This window comes from Thunnus thynnus, chromosome 1, assembly GCF_963924715.1.
Source record: "Thunnus thynnus chromosome 1, fThuThy2.1, whole genome shotgun sequence".
In the NCBI taxonomy this organism is placed as follows: domain Eukaryota; kingdom Metazoa; phylum Chordata; class Actinopteri; order Scombriformes; family Scombridae; genus Thunnus; species Thunnus thynnus.
This window is the reverse complement of record NC_089517.1, coordinates 38,335,752-38,354,242: the sequence shown is the minus strand read 5'-3', so window position 1 is coordinate 38,354,242 and position 18,491 is coordinate 38,335,752. Positions and strand designations below refer to the sequence as shown.

Below are 18,491 nucleotides of genomic sequence, written 5' to 3'. Positions count from 1 at the left end.
AAATTATATGTGCTGTTACTTTATTATTCCATAAATTAATCCTAATCCCATTCTACTGTGTTCACTGTAACAGAAATTATTTGCTTTTTTCAAGAGAAATTCAAATAATGCTTTGGAGCAAAAACAGTCAGGTGCCGATATGAAAATGAGACAGGCTTGCTGTAATCATTCCTCCTGTTCATACTGGACATTAAGAGATCCCTTCATAATGCACTTACAATGTAAGTGATGGGGAAAAAATACACAGTCCTCCTTCCGTGCAAAAGTGTGTTTAAAAGTTTATCTGAAGTTAATAAGAGGCTTCAGCCGTCCAAATGAGTCAAATCGAGTCAATATCTTTCAAAGTCAGTCTTTTTAGTGCCAGATTCCCTCTTCCCAAAATCCCCTTTGTTATGATCCTTCCACTGCAGCTGAATGGGAAAAAACTGTCTGTCGAGAGAAAAAGAAGGAAATTTTTACTAAAAAGACAAACTGGAAGACATCAGCTTTATTTGACTAACTCTGACAGCTGAAGCCTCATTTAATCTTTGGATAACCTTTTTTTTTAAGACAGTTTTTTGGGCATTTTTGCCTTTATTCGACAGCTGATAGTAGAAAAGCAGACAGGAAACAAGGGGGAGAGAGAGAGGGGGGAGTGACATGCAACAAAGGTCCCCAGAGATGAATGAGGGATGTTGCGGTTATGTGGCATGTGTTGTAAGAACTGCACCGCTGCCTTCAGATGAACTTTGAAATACATTTTTGCTCAAAACAAGGACTGTGGATTTTGTCCCTCATCACTTGCATTGAAAGTGCATTTGAAGGGGATCTTCTAATGGTCAGTGTGAACAGGAGGAATGATTACAGCAAGGAAAACCTGTTTCAATGTTCATATGAACATCTGTCTGTTGTTTTATGACACACTTGAAAAATTGTGGGAAAGAAAATCTGAAGGTAAGACTTTTAAAAAACTGGAAATCAGAATTGGCTAAGAAAAACTGTCATCAGTTCATCATTACTATTAGTATGAAATAGTGACAGCTTTGTCATTTTTGTTTAATGTGGACCTTTTTTATTTGTATGTCAGCTCATTGACTGTGCCAGAGTGGAGCATTGGAGCCCATCTTGGAACTCGACTGAGACTCAGCCTTGATGACTTGGACTCGGGTAATGGGGATTTGACTTGGACTGGCTCTTCTTTGATGACTGGGACTTGGACTCTGACACTGGGGACTCAAAACTTGGCTCGGACTTGAGATTTAGTGACTCAACTACAACACTGGTTACAACTATTAAATTCCACTAAAACCTTCCATAAATGCCAAACTCTCTCTTTAGGGGAAAAAATACAGAAATGTTAAGGGTTTGTTGGTGTAGGGTAAACACTGGTATATCAAACTTCATATTTTACTGTCCAAAAGCTTTAACTGATGTTTAACACATATTGATGATTTTAAACACATATCTGTGCATAATGGAGACAGAGAAGGAGAATAGAACAGGTACTGTAGAGGTTTACTGATAACTGTGTGTTTACCATGTTCACGCCCTGGGTGGGGTCATACTTTGGTCCCAATACGAACACTCTCTGTCCTTTCTTGACCACCCCGCTGTAGACCCTGGCAAATGCTATGAAGGTCTCCTTCTGCTCCTCTTCCTCCCCTGGCTTTGACTCTTTCACTGTCAGACTCTCTATCTTAGCTGTCAGAGAGAAAAAAAACATACACAAGCGTTCCTCTGAGAGTCAATCACAGTGAACCATCATACTTTACACAGAAGGCACTCTGACACAGGATGCTGGATCTTGCTTGATTTTTTGGGGCTGCAAAGCAGTTAGGATATGGTGATCTTGAAAAGCTACTGTGTGTCTGGCTTCTTTTTAAGTGGAGCAGTGGAGGTCTCATAACCTGAGCCAACCAATCACAATGAAGAGGAAAGAATGGGCTAATTACAAGAAAAAAAGGGATGGGGGCGTCACTGAGCTAGGCCAATATCAATGTTATACTTATACTGTATTCTATCATCTGGAATTTGAATTGCAACATCATTACCTATCATGTTGTATTTTTCTGGTCTTTCATTCTGTAAAGCATATAATTAAACCAGTATCCTGAACATATCCAACTGGTCAAGCTAAAAAACAATGGTGAACATTAAATTTGACATTAACTGTCACCTTTGATCGAACTGTTGTTGAAATGAGAAGTGAGAGATAGAGATAAGTGAAGTGTCCAGTTTACCTGTGCTGGGTCCTGCAGGCTGGCCTTCCTGTGGTGTACTCCCTGAGTGGTCGGGGTCTTTGTCTGCTGTCTCTGCTGGCTGACCAGCTGCCATCCTGTCAGCATGTCTCTGTCTAGCCAGGGCCCTGCGCTGGGCGATCTCCTCCTGTGTCAATGGCCTAAACACACACACACACACACACGTAAGCACACAGGTCAGTATCCCCTCTGACCTGAGGTCAAGAAGCAGTGTGAAATAGAAAGAGAACAAAACATGTAGGAAAGTCTGTGGTTGTATGCAATTAATCTTAGCACAAAAAGTAAGGAAATTTGTGTTTGGTAGATAATTTCTTTGTTGTAACAATGCTTCTTGGCAATAAATCTTATACCGTTGGAAAGCCTGTTTATTTCCCTTTTAAATGGTGCCACATTTGTAAGGAACATGCATTTGTGGGATGAGCAGCAGAGCTGAGTATGTGGGTTGCGCCCATGAAAAATTTGCCAAATTTTCTCTGTCAATGCTAAACAGCTTATTCTGCCATTGACTCTTGTTTGGTGTTTGGTGGATTGGATGATTGAAGCTTGAAGAAACAAGACATATTGGCAATTTAACAATTAATTCATTTAAGAAACAGGAGCCCCAGTAGCGTTTGGAAGAACCATACACAGCCACAACAGCCTGGCACCTCCTCCTCATGCTGGTCACCAGCCTGGTCACACACTGCTGTGGGATGGCATCCCATTCGTCAACCAGCATTTGTCGCAAGTCAGCCAACGTGGTTGTGTTGGTTACTCTGGCACGAACAGCACGTCCAAGCTGATCCCACAAGTGTCCAATGGGGTTGAGGTCAGGACTGCTGGCAGGCCATTCCATCCTCTCCACTCTCAAATTCTGGAGGTAGTCTCTGATAAACCCTGCTCTTTGGGGGCGAGCGTTGTCATCTTAGAGGATAGAGTTCAGTCCCAGATTGTGGAGATATGGGATTGCCACTGGTTGCAGAATCTCATCTCGATATCTTTCTGCATTGAGATTGCCTCTAATGATGACAAGACTCGTTTTTCTAGTGAGGGAGATGCCACCCCACAACATCACACTGCCTCCACCAAAAGATGTTACTCTATCGGTGCAGCAATCAGCATAGCATTCTCCGCATCCTCTTGACCCTACGATCCAACTGCCGTTGGCAGAATCTGGACTCATCGCTGAACATAACGTTCCTCCACATGTTCAGGTTCCAGTGCACGTGTTGCTGACACCAGCGCAAACGGGCCTGACGGTGAGGGGCAGTCATGGCAGGCCTCCTGGCAGCCCTATGAGACCAGAGATTGGCTGTGTGCAGTCTGTTCCAGATTGTCTGGGCAGAGAGCCGTCGGTCATATCGTCCTGCAAACGTTGACTGCAAATCTGTAGAAGACAGCCTACGGTACCTAAGTGTTGACAGGGTGAGGAAGTGGGACGCCCACTTCGCGGCCTGTCTCTGACATCCCCCAATATATGGAACTTGGCCTTCACTTTGGAGATGGTACTAGGGCTCACTCCAAATAATGCAGCAACTTGGTTTTGCGGAACACCAGCTTGAAGTTGCCCTATCGCACGGGACCTATCCAGATCAGTCAAACGTCGCACGGCGATTTCACAGGTGCTGCCAGAAGCTCCAAACAAGAGTCAATAGCAACAGCAAAATAAGCTGTTTGGCATTGGCAAAGAAGATTTGGCAAATTTTTCATGGGCACAACCCACATACTCAGCTCTGCTGCTCATCCCACAAATGCATGTTCCCTACAAATGTGGCACCATTTAAAAGGGAAATAAACAGGCTTTCCAACGGTATAAGATTTATTGCCAAGAAGCATTGTTACAACAAAGAAATAATCTACCAAATACAAATTTCCTTACTTTTTGTGCTAAGTTCATATGAATGTCAAGCAGAGTGACACTGAAAAAGTGACATTCCACTTATAAGTATAGATTAGCCAATAATAACTACAGTAGGTTTATCACAAGTTAATGCCATCCTATCCAGGCAGAGCATAAATAGAGGAAACATTTAAACTGGATGCCTGCTTCAGAAACCCGCAGCCATTCATTGTATAAACTGCAATATTGATTTAAGGTTGGATGATATGATGATATATACCATGAGACAATCTCTTTAATATCTTTGGTTGTATTAGATCATTGTGGGCAATGTTTCAAATCAATGAGCAGGACTGTTTTATGGTTACACTGGATTTACAGAATTTTTGCACCCATGTGATGAAGCAGCTTGATCTGTGACATATTTAAGTCACTGGACGAGGCAAAAAACACATTCATATCTGGATTCTTCCTCAATTCAATTTACAGATTTGACATATATTGCTCTTATCTGTACCACATACATGTAAGAAAATCAAGTAGAATTCAAAATTACATAGATGGTTGAGTGTTAAATTCAATTAGAGAACCAATCACATGTGAACAGGACTAAGGGGGATATTTATTAAGCCAGTTGCAAATTACTGTCGGGGGCATACATTTTCAGTGACTGAAATTTTTCAGTTTAGCAGGATAGTTACTAAGGCTACAGATGTAAATGAGCCCAGCCACAGTCCCTCTGATATGCATGAAGTGCTGCTAAGTAAAGTTGACGTCGGCTGTCTTGACATGTGTTGTGTATGTCTGTGAAGTCATGAAGCATAAAGGGAAATGTTTTATGCAGCTGAACTCTGAATATTTGTTGAAAAGAAGACTTGGAACTGAAAGTATGCATTCATCCTGAAAGAGAAGGGCTACATGTGAGGAAATATTAAATTGCCTGATGTTGTCAGCTCAACAAAAAAATCAGAGATTGAATGACTTTCGGTAAATGTTTAAACTCCATTGTCTAGATTATTCTTTTAAAAGGATAAAAAATAATTCAACAGCTTTTGTTTTGGTGCTGAGTGGATAGTTGCATCTTGTAATTTGTGTTTCTGTGTCTCTCTCTCACTGTTTCTCTCTCCCTCTCTTAATGTCAGATAAAACAGTGCTGCAGATTTTACACCTGTTTTTTCCAGATGTTAAATATCAGTTTCTGCTTCCTCTGCCACAGAAGTCTGCAGTGATAAATCAGGTGCAACGAATATGTGTATGAACTTCCATTCCCTCCTCCCATATTTTGCGCCTCTAAACACAGTACATATTGCATGAGTCTAAACACACAAGCTTCAGCATGGTGGTGCTAGATGAAAACTCTATCACCAAAGTCATTACAATTCCTCCTGTGGAGAATATGAATGTCTGTGTAAAATTTCATGGCAATCCATCCAATAGTTTTGAGATATTTCAGTGTTGACCCGGAGCGCAAAGTGACATCTTCAAATTGTTTGTTTTATCTGACCAATAGTCTAAAACCCAAAAATTATCAGTTTACCATCATATTTGACAAAGAAAAGCAGCAAATCTTCACAGTTCAGAGAACCAGCATCTCTGCTTGAAAAATGACATCAACAATTACTCAATTATCAAAACTGCTGCTGATTTATGTTCTGCCAATCAATGAATCAACTGATAATTTCAGCTCGAGGCAGATTTGACATGCATTGCAACAGCACAGCTGTATTGCACAATGGCAGGAGTTTACTTGCCAATCTGACGAGAAATTGATTCTTGAAAATGGACTTTCAGTAAACATTTAAAAAGTGGCAAACTCTAAATTCCTCAGAAGGGGGGCGAGCTGTAAAAACAATTATCTCCACATTTGTTTTGTTACATGACCTGTGTGTGCCGTGTGTGTGCAGTGTGGTCTGTGTGTGCATGTGCAGTGTGGTCGGTGTGTCAGCCTATGTGTGCATGTGTATACCCTCTTCAAACAGACCACAGTGACTATAGCAACACAGCTGCTCACAATAGGCCTGAGTGACGGCATCCAACACAGAGTTCAGCTCCATGATGACAAACCACTTAAAACAGCCCATAATTTGCCCCTGACAACAGCAGCAGCCCTGACGACTCACTGAGACTGATTGCACTACTCTTTTGAATAAATTGGATATAAATGGGACTGCAGCCTGAATTCAGTATTCTAACAGGAAACCACAAAAGAGCAAACCCCACTGGATGACAGCCTGGCCTTCAGAACAAAAAACTTCTGACTTAAAGCTTCAAACTGCTCACTTCTTTCACATGATTTCCTCCCAAACCAAAAAGACAAACAAACCAAAAGCAGACAGATGTTTAAGTGAAGGTTATCAACTTCATGTGATATTCATTTGAGCCTAGAACTGCTCAAACATCTAAATAAGCACCCCGCAGTGTGGTACATACAAGTCTTCATGCTTCCCATCAGACCACAGCTAAGTCATTGCTTTTTTTCTCGAGAGGTCATCAGTCGCTCATTGGTAATAATGGGAATGCCAGAGCTTGGTTTCTGGCCTTGCCTGCTGTGGTTATGAAGTAATGGCTTCCAAACACTGGAGCAGGACCATCAGAAACCACAAACAGACCTTTTAACATTGTGAAAAAGTAGGAAAAAGTGCACTGGAAAATTAAATAATATATTGATATTAAAAATGTCTGCAAAACACACTTCATCACGTTTTACCGCTAAAGGATTTTGATTGCAAATACTTTCCATTCTGGCTCGGGTGTGAGTGAAAATGTCACGGATGTGATATTCTTATTCTGTATATACTATTCTTTTTTTCTGACATTTGCGTGAATGACCCATGGTGAGATACAGGAAGTTGAAGGCTATATTTATGACGCTCTGAGAAAGTTGTTTAGTTGAGACACTTCCTACAGCACTGGAAATATGTTAACCTTGGACTGTCCTGCTGGTCTAGCACTCACATATCCTGCAATGCCCTGGGTTCAAATTCAACTGGGGACCCTTGCTGCAGGTTGCCCTCTATATCCCCATAATTCCTGTTACTTACACTTAATTCATACTTCTTTAAGTTGAATACAAGGAATTAAGATCCATGTGCTTACCAGAAATTCTTGCCAAAATCTACTCCATGTCTATGAAACCCAAAAGTGTTCACTATTAAATAAATAAAAGACATTATGAAAGAATAAACATATAAATAAACTGTGTAAAATATACAACTGAACCAACAATCCCAAAACAGTGTTTTGAATACCATTAATTATATATAAAAATAAATATTTCTAAATGCCCTTTTTCAAAAGTATGGTTTTATTTCATAATGGCATTTTTCTCAGTGACACTTGTATTTTATGTCAAATTTTATTTCATAATGTCTTTTTCATGACACATTTTACTTCATGATGTCACTTTCAATGACAGTAGAATTGTCAACAGTCACTGTCTTATCACCTTTCAATCACATACCATCTGCCTCTCTTAAGCTAGCAAGCTCAACAATTGCTACCAAATTTAGCCAGTTAACTCCTGTTTGCTAGACTGGACTCATGAAAGCCTTTCCATGCCCAGGTGAATTATGCACTGTGATGAGAGGTACGTAAAGGTTCAACTCCTCAGTTAGAGTGGGGAAGAGGAGCATGTAATTTAATTTTTTTATAACTCATCCATTTAAATTTTAAGGATTAAAGTTATGCATAATTAAGGACGTGGCCGCAATGAGTGACAGGTGCTTGCCACAGGCAAATCACTACCACAACGACAACGTTGGTTAGCTAATGTAACCATGGCGTAACCCCAGATTCACATAGTATAGGCGTAGCCGTAGCCGTCGCTATTTCAGTGTGTTTTCAGTTTATGAAAGTCAGTTGTAACATTTCGGTTGCCTAAAAAAAGTCTTGTTCAGCATTTGGTTGTACTAAAAGATCCTGTAAGGAGTTGGATGTTCAGTTTTTGTGATAAGTACATTTTGTTTGAATGGGTCCAAGCCTGTTTTTCACTTGCAAAAATTAACATTAGCATTATCACAATTAACCATAGACTGTAAATGCACTGTGCTAACCAAGCTAACAGCTAGCGTTAGGGTCAGCTCCACCCTCTCGTCCAAATATGGTCACTTCTGGCTCCAAAAATCCAAGATGGCAATGGTCAAAATGCAAACTCAAGGCTTCAAATGGGAGTCCACCAACCACAGTCTATTGTAGATTGCTGGACACCTGATATAAGGATGTGAAGATCAGGTGTGCATTCTCTGTCTGACCAACAGCACTAACAACCTTAGCTTATAAGTGACCATTGTTTGACTGCATTACAATGTGAGCTCCTTTTTCATTATGTTAATTGTAGCTTTTTGCTTCAGATTCTTTGTTACAGAAATAGTTCAACAATTTGTATGCATATTTGAGCTTAGTACAGAGCTAGAGGCTGAAGGTGACTAGCTTAGTTTAGCATAAAGACTGGAAGCAGGGGGAAAAGGCTAGTCTGGCTCTTACCTACATGCCCACATGTACATTGAAAGCACTGCTGGTCACTTTTATTTGTTCCCTCTGGCCCTTCTGGCTTCTTTCAAGCAATTTCAATGTCTTTCTGCACAACTATAGTTCAGCCTCAACTAATATGAGGCTTCATCAGTCTAAGTTAAACAAATCAAGTGGATCACTTAAGAAAGTGAAAATGTTTTTAGTGTAAAATTCCCTCTTTTGTTACTATCACTCAACCTTTTCTGTGAAAATAAAGATGAAATTTTATACTAAAAAGAAAAGACTGAAACTTGAGAAAACACCCATTCGATTTGCGTAACTCGGACTGATGAAGCCTCATTAGCTTCAGACGAATTCCAAAATGCATTTTTACAGAGGACTGGATTTTATCTCCATCAATCAAATAGCTTTCAGGAGCAGTGTCAAAAGCAGTTTCAATGTACTCATGGGAATGTGCATATTGTTTTTAGATTGAAAAAATGCTAACCTATCCTTTAAGTTCAAAAACACAGCTAACACCTCGACAGCTCACTAATCATCATATATTATTTAGTCCAACGCAAACACAAGTGGGGTATTATGTAATGTAACTTTTTCTTGACAGAACAATAGATTATCATTTCTAGCACCTGTCCAGTGTTTGTGCTGATTGCTTGGCAACCTCACGGTGAAGACAAGACTCTGGGAAGTAACTACATGTACAATTCTTTCTGTAAAACCACAACTTGTTTTTACATCTGTCTGGGTATGATTTAAACACATTGTGTTTATTAGTGAGATTTACAGATGTTGATAGGCATATTGAGTGATTTTTAGATGCAGCCAGACTAGCTGTTTCCCCCTGCTTCCAGTTTTTATGCTAAGCTAACCACCCCACAGCTCTAGTGCCATACTTAAAACACAGATATGAGATTGAAATCCATCTCATCTCATTGTAGTGGTAGCTCACTGGATCAGGACAGATGTGAACTACTGAGTTTTCCTTTTTGACTACATGTTGGACTATAAGTATTTTTCATATTTCTTGTCATAGGGTTTTTTTCATCTGTAAGCATGTTTGCATTGTGGCTAATGATGATTAATTGCTGCATGATGGCAGGACACATATACAGTCATGTTGGTTCTAGTTCATGTAGTTCAGTTGTTTGCAGTTTGTGCATTAACAGTAGTTTGCTAGGCACAATAACTGTGTGTAATTTGTTGTGTGGCTAGTTATTAGTACAACTGTCTCAGGTTATACAATTAGCACATTGAGGTGTTTGTATTGTAAGTAACTCACACGGCATGTTTAAAATAACAATGTTTAGAACGGTCAAAATTGAAGTAGCAGAGGCAAAGATATCCTACCTTTTGACCTGCAGCATGAGTACTCCATTTTTCATAATGCAACTCAATAACATCTGGTTAGACACTCCCTGACACCCAAGTGTTTCAAACTCCCCACAACAGTTTGTATTTTTTCTGTTAAGAAATTAGTCTTCAAACCAAAGCTGAGATATGTTGAGACTTGACAAAGCTGCTCCAGAGGCCCAACACAATATACAACTGCTTTCACAGGTTGAGTACTACTCATGAATAAACTGATCTTTATGTGCACAATCAGTGGAGAGCCCTTTAAAGCCATAACAGATTTCAAGAACAGGTTCACAGTTTTTCAAGTCTGTCCTAAAACAACAGTCAGGAGCCCAAATGAACATTTAAATTTTTTTTTTGTTCTTGCCATAATCATTCCTCTTGTTCATACTGACCATTAGAAGATCCCTTCATAATGCACTTTCAATGAAAGTGATGGGGGACAAAATCCAAACTGTGTCCACACAGTCATTTTGTGCAAAAATGCATTTAGAGCTTTTTTTCTTTCAGTGTTCATATAGGAACCTGACTGTTGTTTTAAGACAAACTGTGCACGTGTGCTTCATTGTGTTTCATGTGGAGAAAGCACAGGAGCTAGTGAATTATGGATTACTCAGCACCACTGAAGATTTCTAAATGTCACTGTGGATTGTCTGACTTGTAGTAGTCTGCTGCTCAGTCGTATGATTTGGGGGACTAACCTGCCATTTTGTTTTATTTGAATTGCTGAACGAAGCAAGAACCGAGCTAAGGATTTGTTTGTCTTGCTTTAATATGCATGATATAGGTAATAATAAAGGGTACAAAGTTGGGGCAGCTGCTGTGTTACTTACCATCTGACTAGCTTAGGTACGGTTTAGAGCAGGTCTAGTTACACTCGGGACTGGACCTGATAACGGTACTAACCAGGCACAAGTTCAGCTGGACCACCGCTAAACTGGATGCCTTATAATCTCTGCCCCACACAGGTGACGAGAATAATGATGCATAATAATACTATGAACTGATGTGGATGTGATAACTATTCATTTTAATTACAATTAGTTTGACCAATATGATAGTTTTGCCTTCATAAGGTTATATATCGGGACAGATTTGATAATTAAATGATCTGAGCTGTAGAAACCTGCCTTATATGCAGAATTTTTCAGACTTAAAGGATAAGGTTGGCGATTTTCTATGTTTTTCTTAATGTTAACAAATCTCATGTGCAGAATCAAACCGACAATGAACTGATCTACTAACAAGTGCTACATATCACAACCTCTTGACTTTGTACTTGAAGGTCTTTGAGAAAGTTACAGTGTAGCACAAAGTTGAGAGGTTGTGATATGTAGCACAATAAGCTAGTGAAGCTGTAAACAGACTTGTGTTCCTGCGCATGCTCTGTGGTATCTGCCTTACTAAGAACTCTGCTGAGAGTAAAAATGTTATCTATGTTATTACTGTTTGGAGCTGCTTCTAAACAAACTACAGTAACCGCTGCCTTCAGGGACAATGGAACATGTCACACAATACAGTGGTGTGGCTTACTGACATGTTTTTAATAGTTTTTGGACAACAACAGAGGTCTACTACAGCACGGAGGAATAAGATATATCCCACTTTGGATATACTCACAGTACATTTAAGATCAGTTCATTGTTGGTTTGGCTCTGCACATGAGATTTATCAACAATAAGAAAAATACAGGAAATTGCCAGTCTTATCCTTTAATTTAATAATTCGACTTCTTGAGAAATACACTTTCTTCTAGAGATTTAGATGAGAAGGTGATATCAATCTAATGTCTGTATGCTAAATATGAAGCTGCAGCCAGCAGATGGTTAGTTTAGTGTAAAGCCTGGGGGAAACAGCTAGTCTCGCTCTGTCCAAAAGGTAACAAAAATCCACCTAAGAGCACCTCTAAAGCTCACTAATCACTACAACAACAATCAGAAATGTAAAAGCAATGGAGTGTTTATGGAAGGTTAAGTGGAACCATTACTTGGCTGAGACAGCAACTTCTTGGGGTCTCTGCTGGTTGCCTGGCAACCTCACTGTAATGACAAGACTCCACAAAGTCCAGATGAAATGTTATAGACTAACCAATTATTTAAAAAAAAAAAAATCTCCAGATTGGTAAATAATAAAGATGATGTTTGTTGCAATCTTAAACTTTAGACATAATGTAACCTTTCTCTGAATGTGGATCACTGGCATGCTGGACTAGTAAGTTCAGAATCAGCCAGGAAACAACCTGAAGAATATCTTTGAAAAGGCTGGAAATGCAAGGACATCAGCAAACACAGTAATATCCACCTTGTTATCAAATGCTGGATTTATACCACCTTGGTAAGGATAAATCAATCGTCCTGACAAAACTATCAGGGTGACTTTTGTAGCTGCAGGTTTTGTAGTTAGAGTGGATCAAACCATAGAGAGGCAGTCCTGATTTTGTTTTCTCACATTTATAAAAAGTCACAGTATCCTCTCCATGTTATCCATCATCTTGATGTCCTTCACTCTACTGTACATTGCAATGGTCTTTATCATGGGCCATTTCACAGACCAAGCTTCCCCTGATTACTTCCATTTCTTGGGTTGAAGGTGTCACACAGACACCACACAATCAACTGTAGAATGTCGGGCCATGGTGCCATAAAGTATGTGTATGAACCACTCTTCTGTAGGCAGCTGGAGCCATGGGATGCCACAGAAATGTCAGCGGTGTGTGTGCCCACTGCAGCTAGTGGGTAACAGAGAATGGAAGCTCTTGCAAGCTCATTAGCTGAAATTTTGGACAGGCTTTTTCCTTCCTGGCTGACAGTCTGAGATGACCTTTTATTCCTTCTCATGCTATGCCTTTCATCCCTCTCCCTTTCACATATGTATATCTTCTCTTCTCCATCCTCTAACCCATCTCTGACAGCCTGTCTATATCTCCTCTTCTCTGCTTGCTGCTCTGTTTCCCTTGGAGTGCATCTGCAGAGTCTGCAATTAGGACCCAGTGCTGTGACAGGAGGAGGAAGAAGAGCAGAGATGATGCCAGCCAGAGGGCTGAAGAAGGATCTTTCTACTGTGCAATAGATATGCTGGAGATCAAGGAGCTGAAAACAGAGGGAAGCGCGGGGTGCTAAGAACATATATGGTATATACTTGTTGTGTATTTCTGGATTTCAGCACACCACTAAGATACAAAAGTAAGCTCTGCTTTTACTCCAACCTCCGAAGTTCTGCATGAGTTCACATGTTCAAGGTTTGTTTTGTTTCATAAAAAATGCATCATCTGTGGGAACAATCTAACCCCAGATTTGGCGAATAAAACAACATTGCAATGTCTAAGCTCAAAGCATAAATCAGCATTTTCAGGTTGAATTAGTCTGGTGGTATTTTATACATTTCCTATTACCATCAATTCTCATCACAAATAAACCCCAAAAATGAACTGATCGACTTACATGTATTGTGTGTGTGTAGCAAAGCCTGATATATCTTATTCCTCTGTGTCATAGAGCTCCGTTGTTGTCCAAAAACTATAAAAAAATCCAGTATCAAATTCATGGATTGAATCTACTTAGGTTTATCTTTCAACTTTTGCAAGGAACTAAAATGAATAAAAATCAAAAGGTTCTTAGAGCCACAAGCTCAGTTTTGTGGGCTGAGAGGGCAGATACACTACGGTTTTTAGTTTTTACTGGCAGCCTAATTAATATTAACAACCTGTGACACCCCAACACTTCTAAAACCAAACATTCACCCTTGGTCACAAACACGTCATGAATTCCTCAGTGTTTTCCCTGTAATAGTACAGGCCTGGCAGGCCAACGAGAACCCCGCCAGGCCAAAAAAATCTTTTTTTTTTAATACCAAAAACAATGTCTAATATCCATTCATTCGGAAATCAATAGCATTTGGGAGCCTCTTTGTGCAGCACTGTTCTGAAACGCGAGTCAACTTCTGTGTTGTTGCCTGGGAAACTGTTGGTAATGTAACTCTTTTGAGGAATAGGGCAGTGCGTAATGTGTGTGCATAGCGAGTGAGTGGTTGAACCAGTGTTAGAGAGCAAGTGGCAGAAAAGTGACAGTGAATGTGATCAGAACAGAGGAAAAGGTTAACAGTAAGTTGTCAATCTGGAAGTAAATGTACAGTACAGACTACAGTGTTTCAGTTAACAGACCAAGACAAGACCAAGAAAAGTCTGAAGGGAGTTAGCCCCAAAGTTAGCAAGGACGGGTTAGCCTAACCTGACAACGCTAACCAGGGAGCATAGAAATGTGTGGCTGCTGAGTCTCTCCCGAGTTTCACTCAATACACCCCCCCCCCCCAACCGAGGTCACCACTACCCCAAAGTCAGGGGAAACACTGTTCCTGTTTCTATAATCACAATAAGGGTTAATGACAAATAAAAAGTCTTCAACATCTGAATCAGTAAATTATTTTCATGCTTTCCATGTGTGCCGGAGGGCCAGCAGGAAGTTAGCCGCCTCATCCAGGAAAGAACTGGATACAGTGTATGTTTTATGGGCCCAAAAACACAAAGGCCTGAAAAACATTTTCACATATGTGCCAATTGAGCAACATCTTGAAGCACTGCATCCAGTTCCCTTAATACAACCACAATGTAACATTTATTTTATTGCTTTTAATCCCAATGAGACTTTTATCTGGTTAAATTAAGTGTCTTAGTAAGGTGTTGGACCACCACGTGCCATCAGAACTCTACTGGAGAGATGGAACACTATTCTTCCAGAAGAGTTTGATGCTGTTAGTGCCTACATATGTCAAGTAGGGGGATTAAAGTAAAATGATACCCATAACAGATAGAAATAATTATCAAAACTATGAAAATAAACAGTTTGTGTTACACAGAACCCCTTATGTTGCAGACTGAGCTAGCTTGTGTCAAACTGGTAATTCCCATACAGTTATTAGGTGAGGACAGCTATGATGGTTGTCATTGGAGTTCAATACACTACAATAGAGCAGTTTACAGCTTCAGCACAATTTAGTTAATGCAGATCACTCTACAGTGCAAAATGAGGCGAACAGAAGACAATGAGCTCTCTCTGTACCATTAATAGCTCACACACGTGTTCCACAGGCCAGGCCATTAAATCACCACTGCAACGGCTCCCCAACATCAATCCCAGTCTCCTGTAAGCATCTGCTTCCAATGAGAAATGGCAGCAGTTCACTCTTTGCTGTAAGATGTCCTCCTTCTTTTAAGTGTGAGGACAGCTTTGCTATTCATCTCGTCGGAGGAAGTTGCAGAGCTCGTCTCCCAGCTTCATAAAGGGCTTGAAGACAAAATGTGTGACAGCAGGCTTAGATTAATGAGCCAGACACTGGAGAAGGGAGCTGTGTGATGTTTGAGAGTGCTCAGATCATACAGCAAGACAGACAGGCCAGACCAGGCCAGGCCAACTCCATCTATCACTGACTGTGGAGGAGTCGTGGGGTGGTGGTTTACCCTCAGTTCACCTCCGAGAAGGACACACAGATCAGGAAGGACTGCTTCACAACAGAAAACAGCTGTATCCCACTCAGGAACAAAGATCTAAAAAACCGCCAAGAGTGAAAAAGAAATTGGAGGCAAAGGTGCACCACTAATAGAAATACAACTACTGAGAACAGATGGCAAACTTCCTACTATTACAATATCCAATAGTGAGAGACAGGTCAGGCCTAGGCATGCCATAGACAAACTCGCTAGTTCCTGCACTCAGATTTCCTACTGTGATCTTAGTGCTTCCATGATTCAAACATTTCATTCCTTCCCCATTTGATGTTAACGTTTAATTAGACCTCTGTTAAGGGACCAGTATGTAGGATTCAGTGGCATCGAGTTGTGAGGTTGCAGATTGCCACCAACTGATAACCCCTCCCCTCTCTGTCCCCTTCCAAGCGCATTTTACAAAATAAGATATTCGTCAATGATGCTCATCCATAGAGTGCTCACTTTGATCTTTAACATTAGATTTTTAGTTTAGATCTTCTCCTTCTTTAAGAGTTAGTGACGGCGGGCTTCAGGCTGCTGCCAGCGGGTCAACCTCAGATGACAGATGGGGACGAGCCAGAGGACGACCACCACTTAGAACCAGAACTGCCATCTAGAGAGAGGCACATCAAGAGCAGGCTGAACAGGGAGAGAGCAGGAGAGTTGCTGCCCAAAACAAGCACCAAGACCCGGGGAGACATGAGAGCAGCTGCTTGCTAACAGCTAGCGTTACGTTTGTTTACAACAGCAGGACGGAGAACAGACATCTCACTCACTTTTTGCTGCGACTCTGCTGCTGCTGCAGATGGTCCCGGAGCAGACAGTCAGATTATAATTGTAGCGTCCATTGTCCAACTAAGTATTGACAACACGCTTGATACATTACAAACTGGAGTTTTTTTATTTGATCAACATGGGTGCTGATATGCGAAAATTAAATAAATGGATTTGTTTCTATAGAAAAAAGCAAAATTACGGTATGGGCGGTGGGCAAATAATGTAATCGGTGTATGTCCCAACACTGTGTAACACTGGTAACATCAACCACCACGGCAAGCCTAGTGTGTAGGAGAACCTACGGTGGCCGCGAAAAACGTGAAAGGCCCTCTCTAGAGCCAGTGTTTGGTTTGTCTGTTCTGAGCTGTAAAAACATGGCGGCCTCCTAGGAAGGGGACCTGCTCCCTATGTAGATGTAAAGGGTCATGAAAACACAACAATTCTTATTTCCAGGTGATTTATACACTAATTAAAACATGCTTATGAATATTATATTCCATTTCTGCCAAGTCTGTCCTGCTAGATGCCACCAATTTCTACACACTGCACCTTTAAATATGCGGGTCTAGGAAGGGAACCTTTTAAGGATGCTTGTTCTTGTAATGATGAAAAATCAACTGCATAATGTCATTTATGGCCAACCGAATTACAAAATATAAACTTAGCACAAAAAGTAAGGAAATTTGTGTTGGTTACTCTGGCAGGAACAGCATGCCCAAGCTGATCCCACAAGTGTTCAATGGGGTTGATGTCAGGACTGCTGGCAGGCCATTCCATCCTCTCCACTCCCAAATTCTGAAGGTAGTCCCTGATAAACCCCGCTCTGTGGGGGTGAGCGTTGTCATCTTGGAGGATAGAGTTCGGTCCCAGACTGTGGAGATATGGGATTGCCACTGGTTGCAGAATCTCAACTCGATATCTCTCTGCATTGAGATTGCCTCCAGTGATGACAAGCCTCGTTTTTCCAGTGAAGGAGATGCCGCCCCACACCATCACGCCACCAAAAGATGTTACTCTATTGGTGCAGTAATCAGCATAGCGTTCTCCGCGTCTGGACTCATCGCTGAACATAACGTTCCTCCCCAGCAGTGTGTGACCAGGCTGGTGACCAGCATGAGGAGGAGGTGCCAGACTGTTGTGGCTGTGTATGGTTCTTCCACACGCTACGGAGGCTTTTTTTTTTTTTCCCTTATCTCTAGTGATATCTATCCAGGCAGATTTTGGTTTTACTTTACTAAAATTTCTGTCTTCACAATTCAGGTTTTATTTCTTTTTTGTTCACTGCACTGAAAAATACATTTAAATATTTATCAGCAACAAGTACCAGTGTCTTCCATTATTTTGAATAATCTACAAAACACACGGAACAGTTTTTGTTGTAACTATTTTGGCCTATTGTGGCAGTGTGTGCACTGTACACAACCACCAATGCACATGTAGTGCTGCGCTGCTGTGCTCTCATCCTTAAGGGAGTTGCAATTGCTCTCCTAATGTAGTTTGCACCATTGACAATTCTACCAAGCACGCAGGAAAGCAAAGCCATGCAGATACTGGATTTTTGAGGCCAAGGGGTGATGCAAGCTGGTCCAAGGCCATCATCCAGTTGGTGTGCTGAATGATTGAGACAGATATGTTGCCAAGCAGTGTGGTAGAGGGCGAGGGATTGAAAGTGCTAGTTCCTCGAGCCCGAGTAGGTTATACCATCGAGAGCTACTGTGACTAAATGCATTGAAAAACACTTTGATGTGAAGAAGGATGAGCTAAAAGTCAAACTAACCAGGGCAAACAAGCTAGCTCTGACCATCTACTGCTGGACAGCTCTCACCAACAAAAGCTACATCTCAAAATTTTCTTAAAAATGAACTGGTTCATTACTGGTTAATGGGTATCGGCCTATCAAAAGGAAAATTAACCAAAAATGACATCCCTACAGTTGATACTATTTTTTTTCACATACATACATAAACATTTTCATAAGAAGCCCTTGAATTTAGTTACTAAAGAATTTTAACCAAGATACATACTGAGTGGGACAAAAACTACCAAGCATATTCAAAAATATGTTTGTCAAAGAGGAAAGCTCAATGAGTAGTCTAGTATGCAGGGGAGCATGCAAGAGTGCAAAGACCAGCAGAACAAACGTGTGGAAGCCCTTCACACCAGTTATGTTATGTAGCCTCACTTCATTTAACTCCCATAGCACACCCACCATACAGAAAAAAAAGACACAGTTACTCAGGATGTTGATCTGGTGATGAAAATGCAGCTTTTCTGGAAAGTTGACGCCGTGGGAATTCAGACAGCGGTGCATCCCGAAGAGGTGACGTGCATTAAGGCAGTGCCGGTGTGTGAGCTT

General features: G+C 40.8%; 1 protein-coding gene across 2 annotated transcripts in view; it reads right to left on the bottom strand.

Moving 5' to 3' along the window:
- Positions 1-18,491, bottom strand: part of efl1 (elongation factor like GTPase 1) — a 124,935-nt gene that overhangs the window by 86,444 nt on the left and 20,000 nt on the right. For both annotated transcript variants that reach the window (XM_067597565.1, XM_067597575.1), the window contains exons 13-14: positions 2,220-2,377; positions 1,517-1,680 (exon numbers count right to left, since the gene is read on the bottom strand). In XM_067597565.1, the coding sequence (XP_067453666.1) occupies positions 1,517-1,680; positions 2,220-2,377 (322 nt within the window). The remainder of the gene's footprint in view (positions 1-1,516; positions 1,681-2,219; positions 2,378-18,491) is intronic.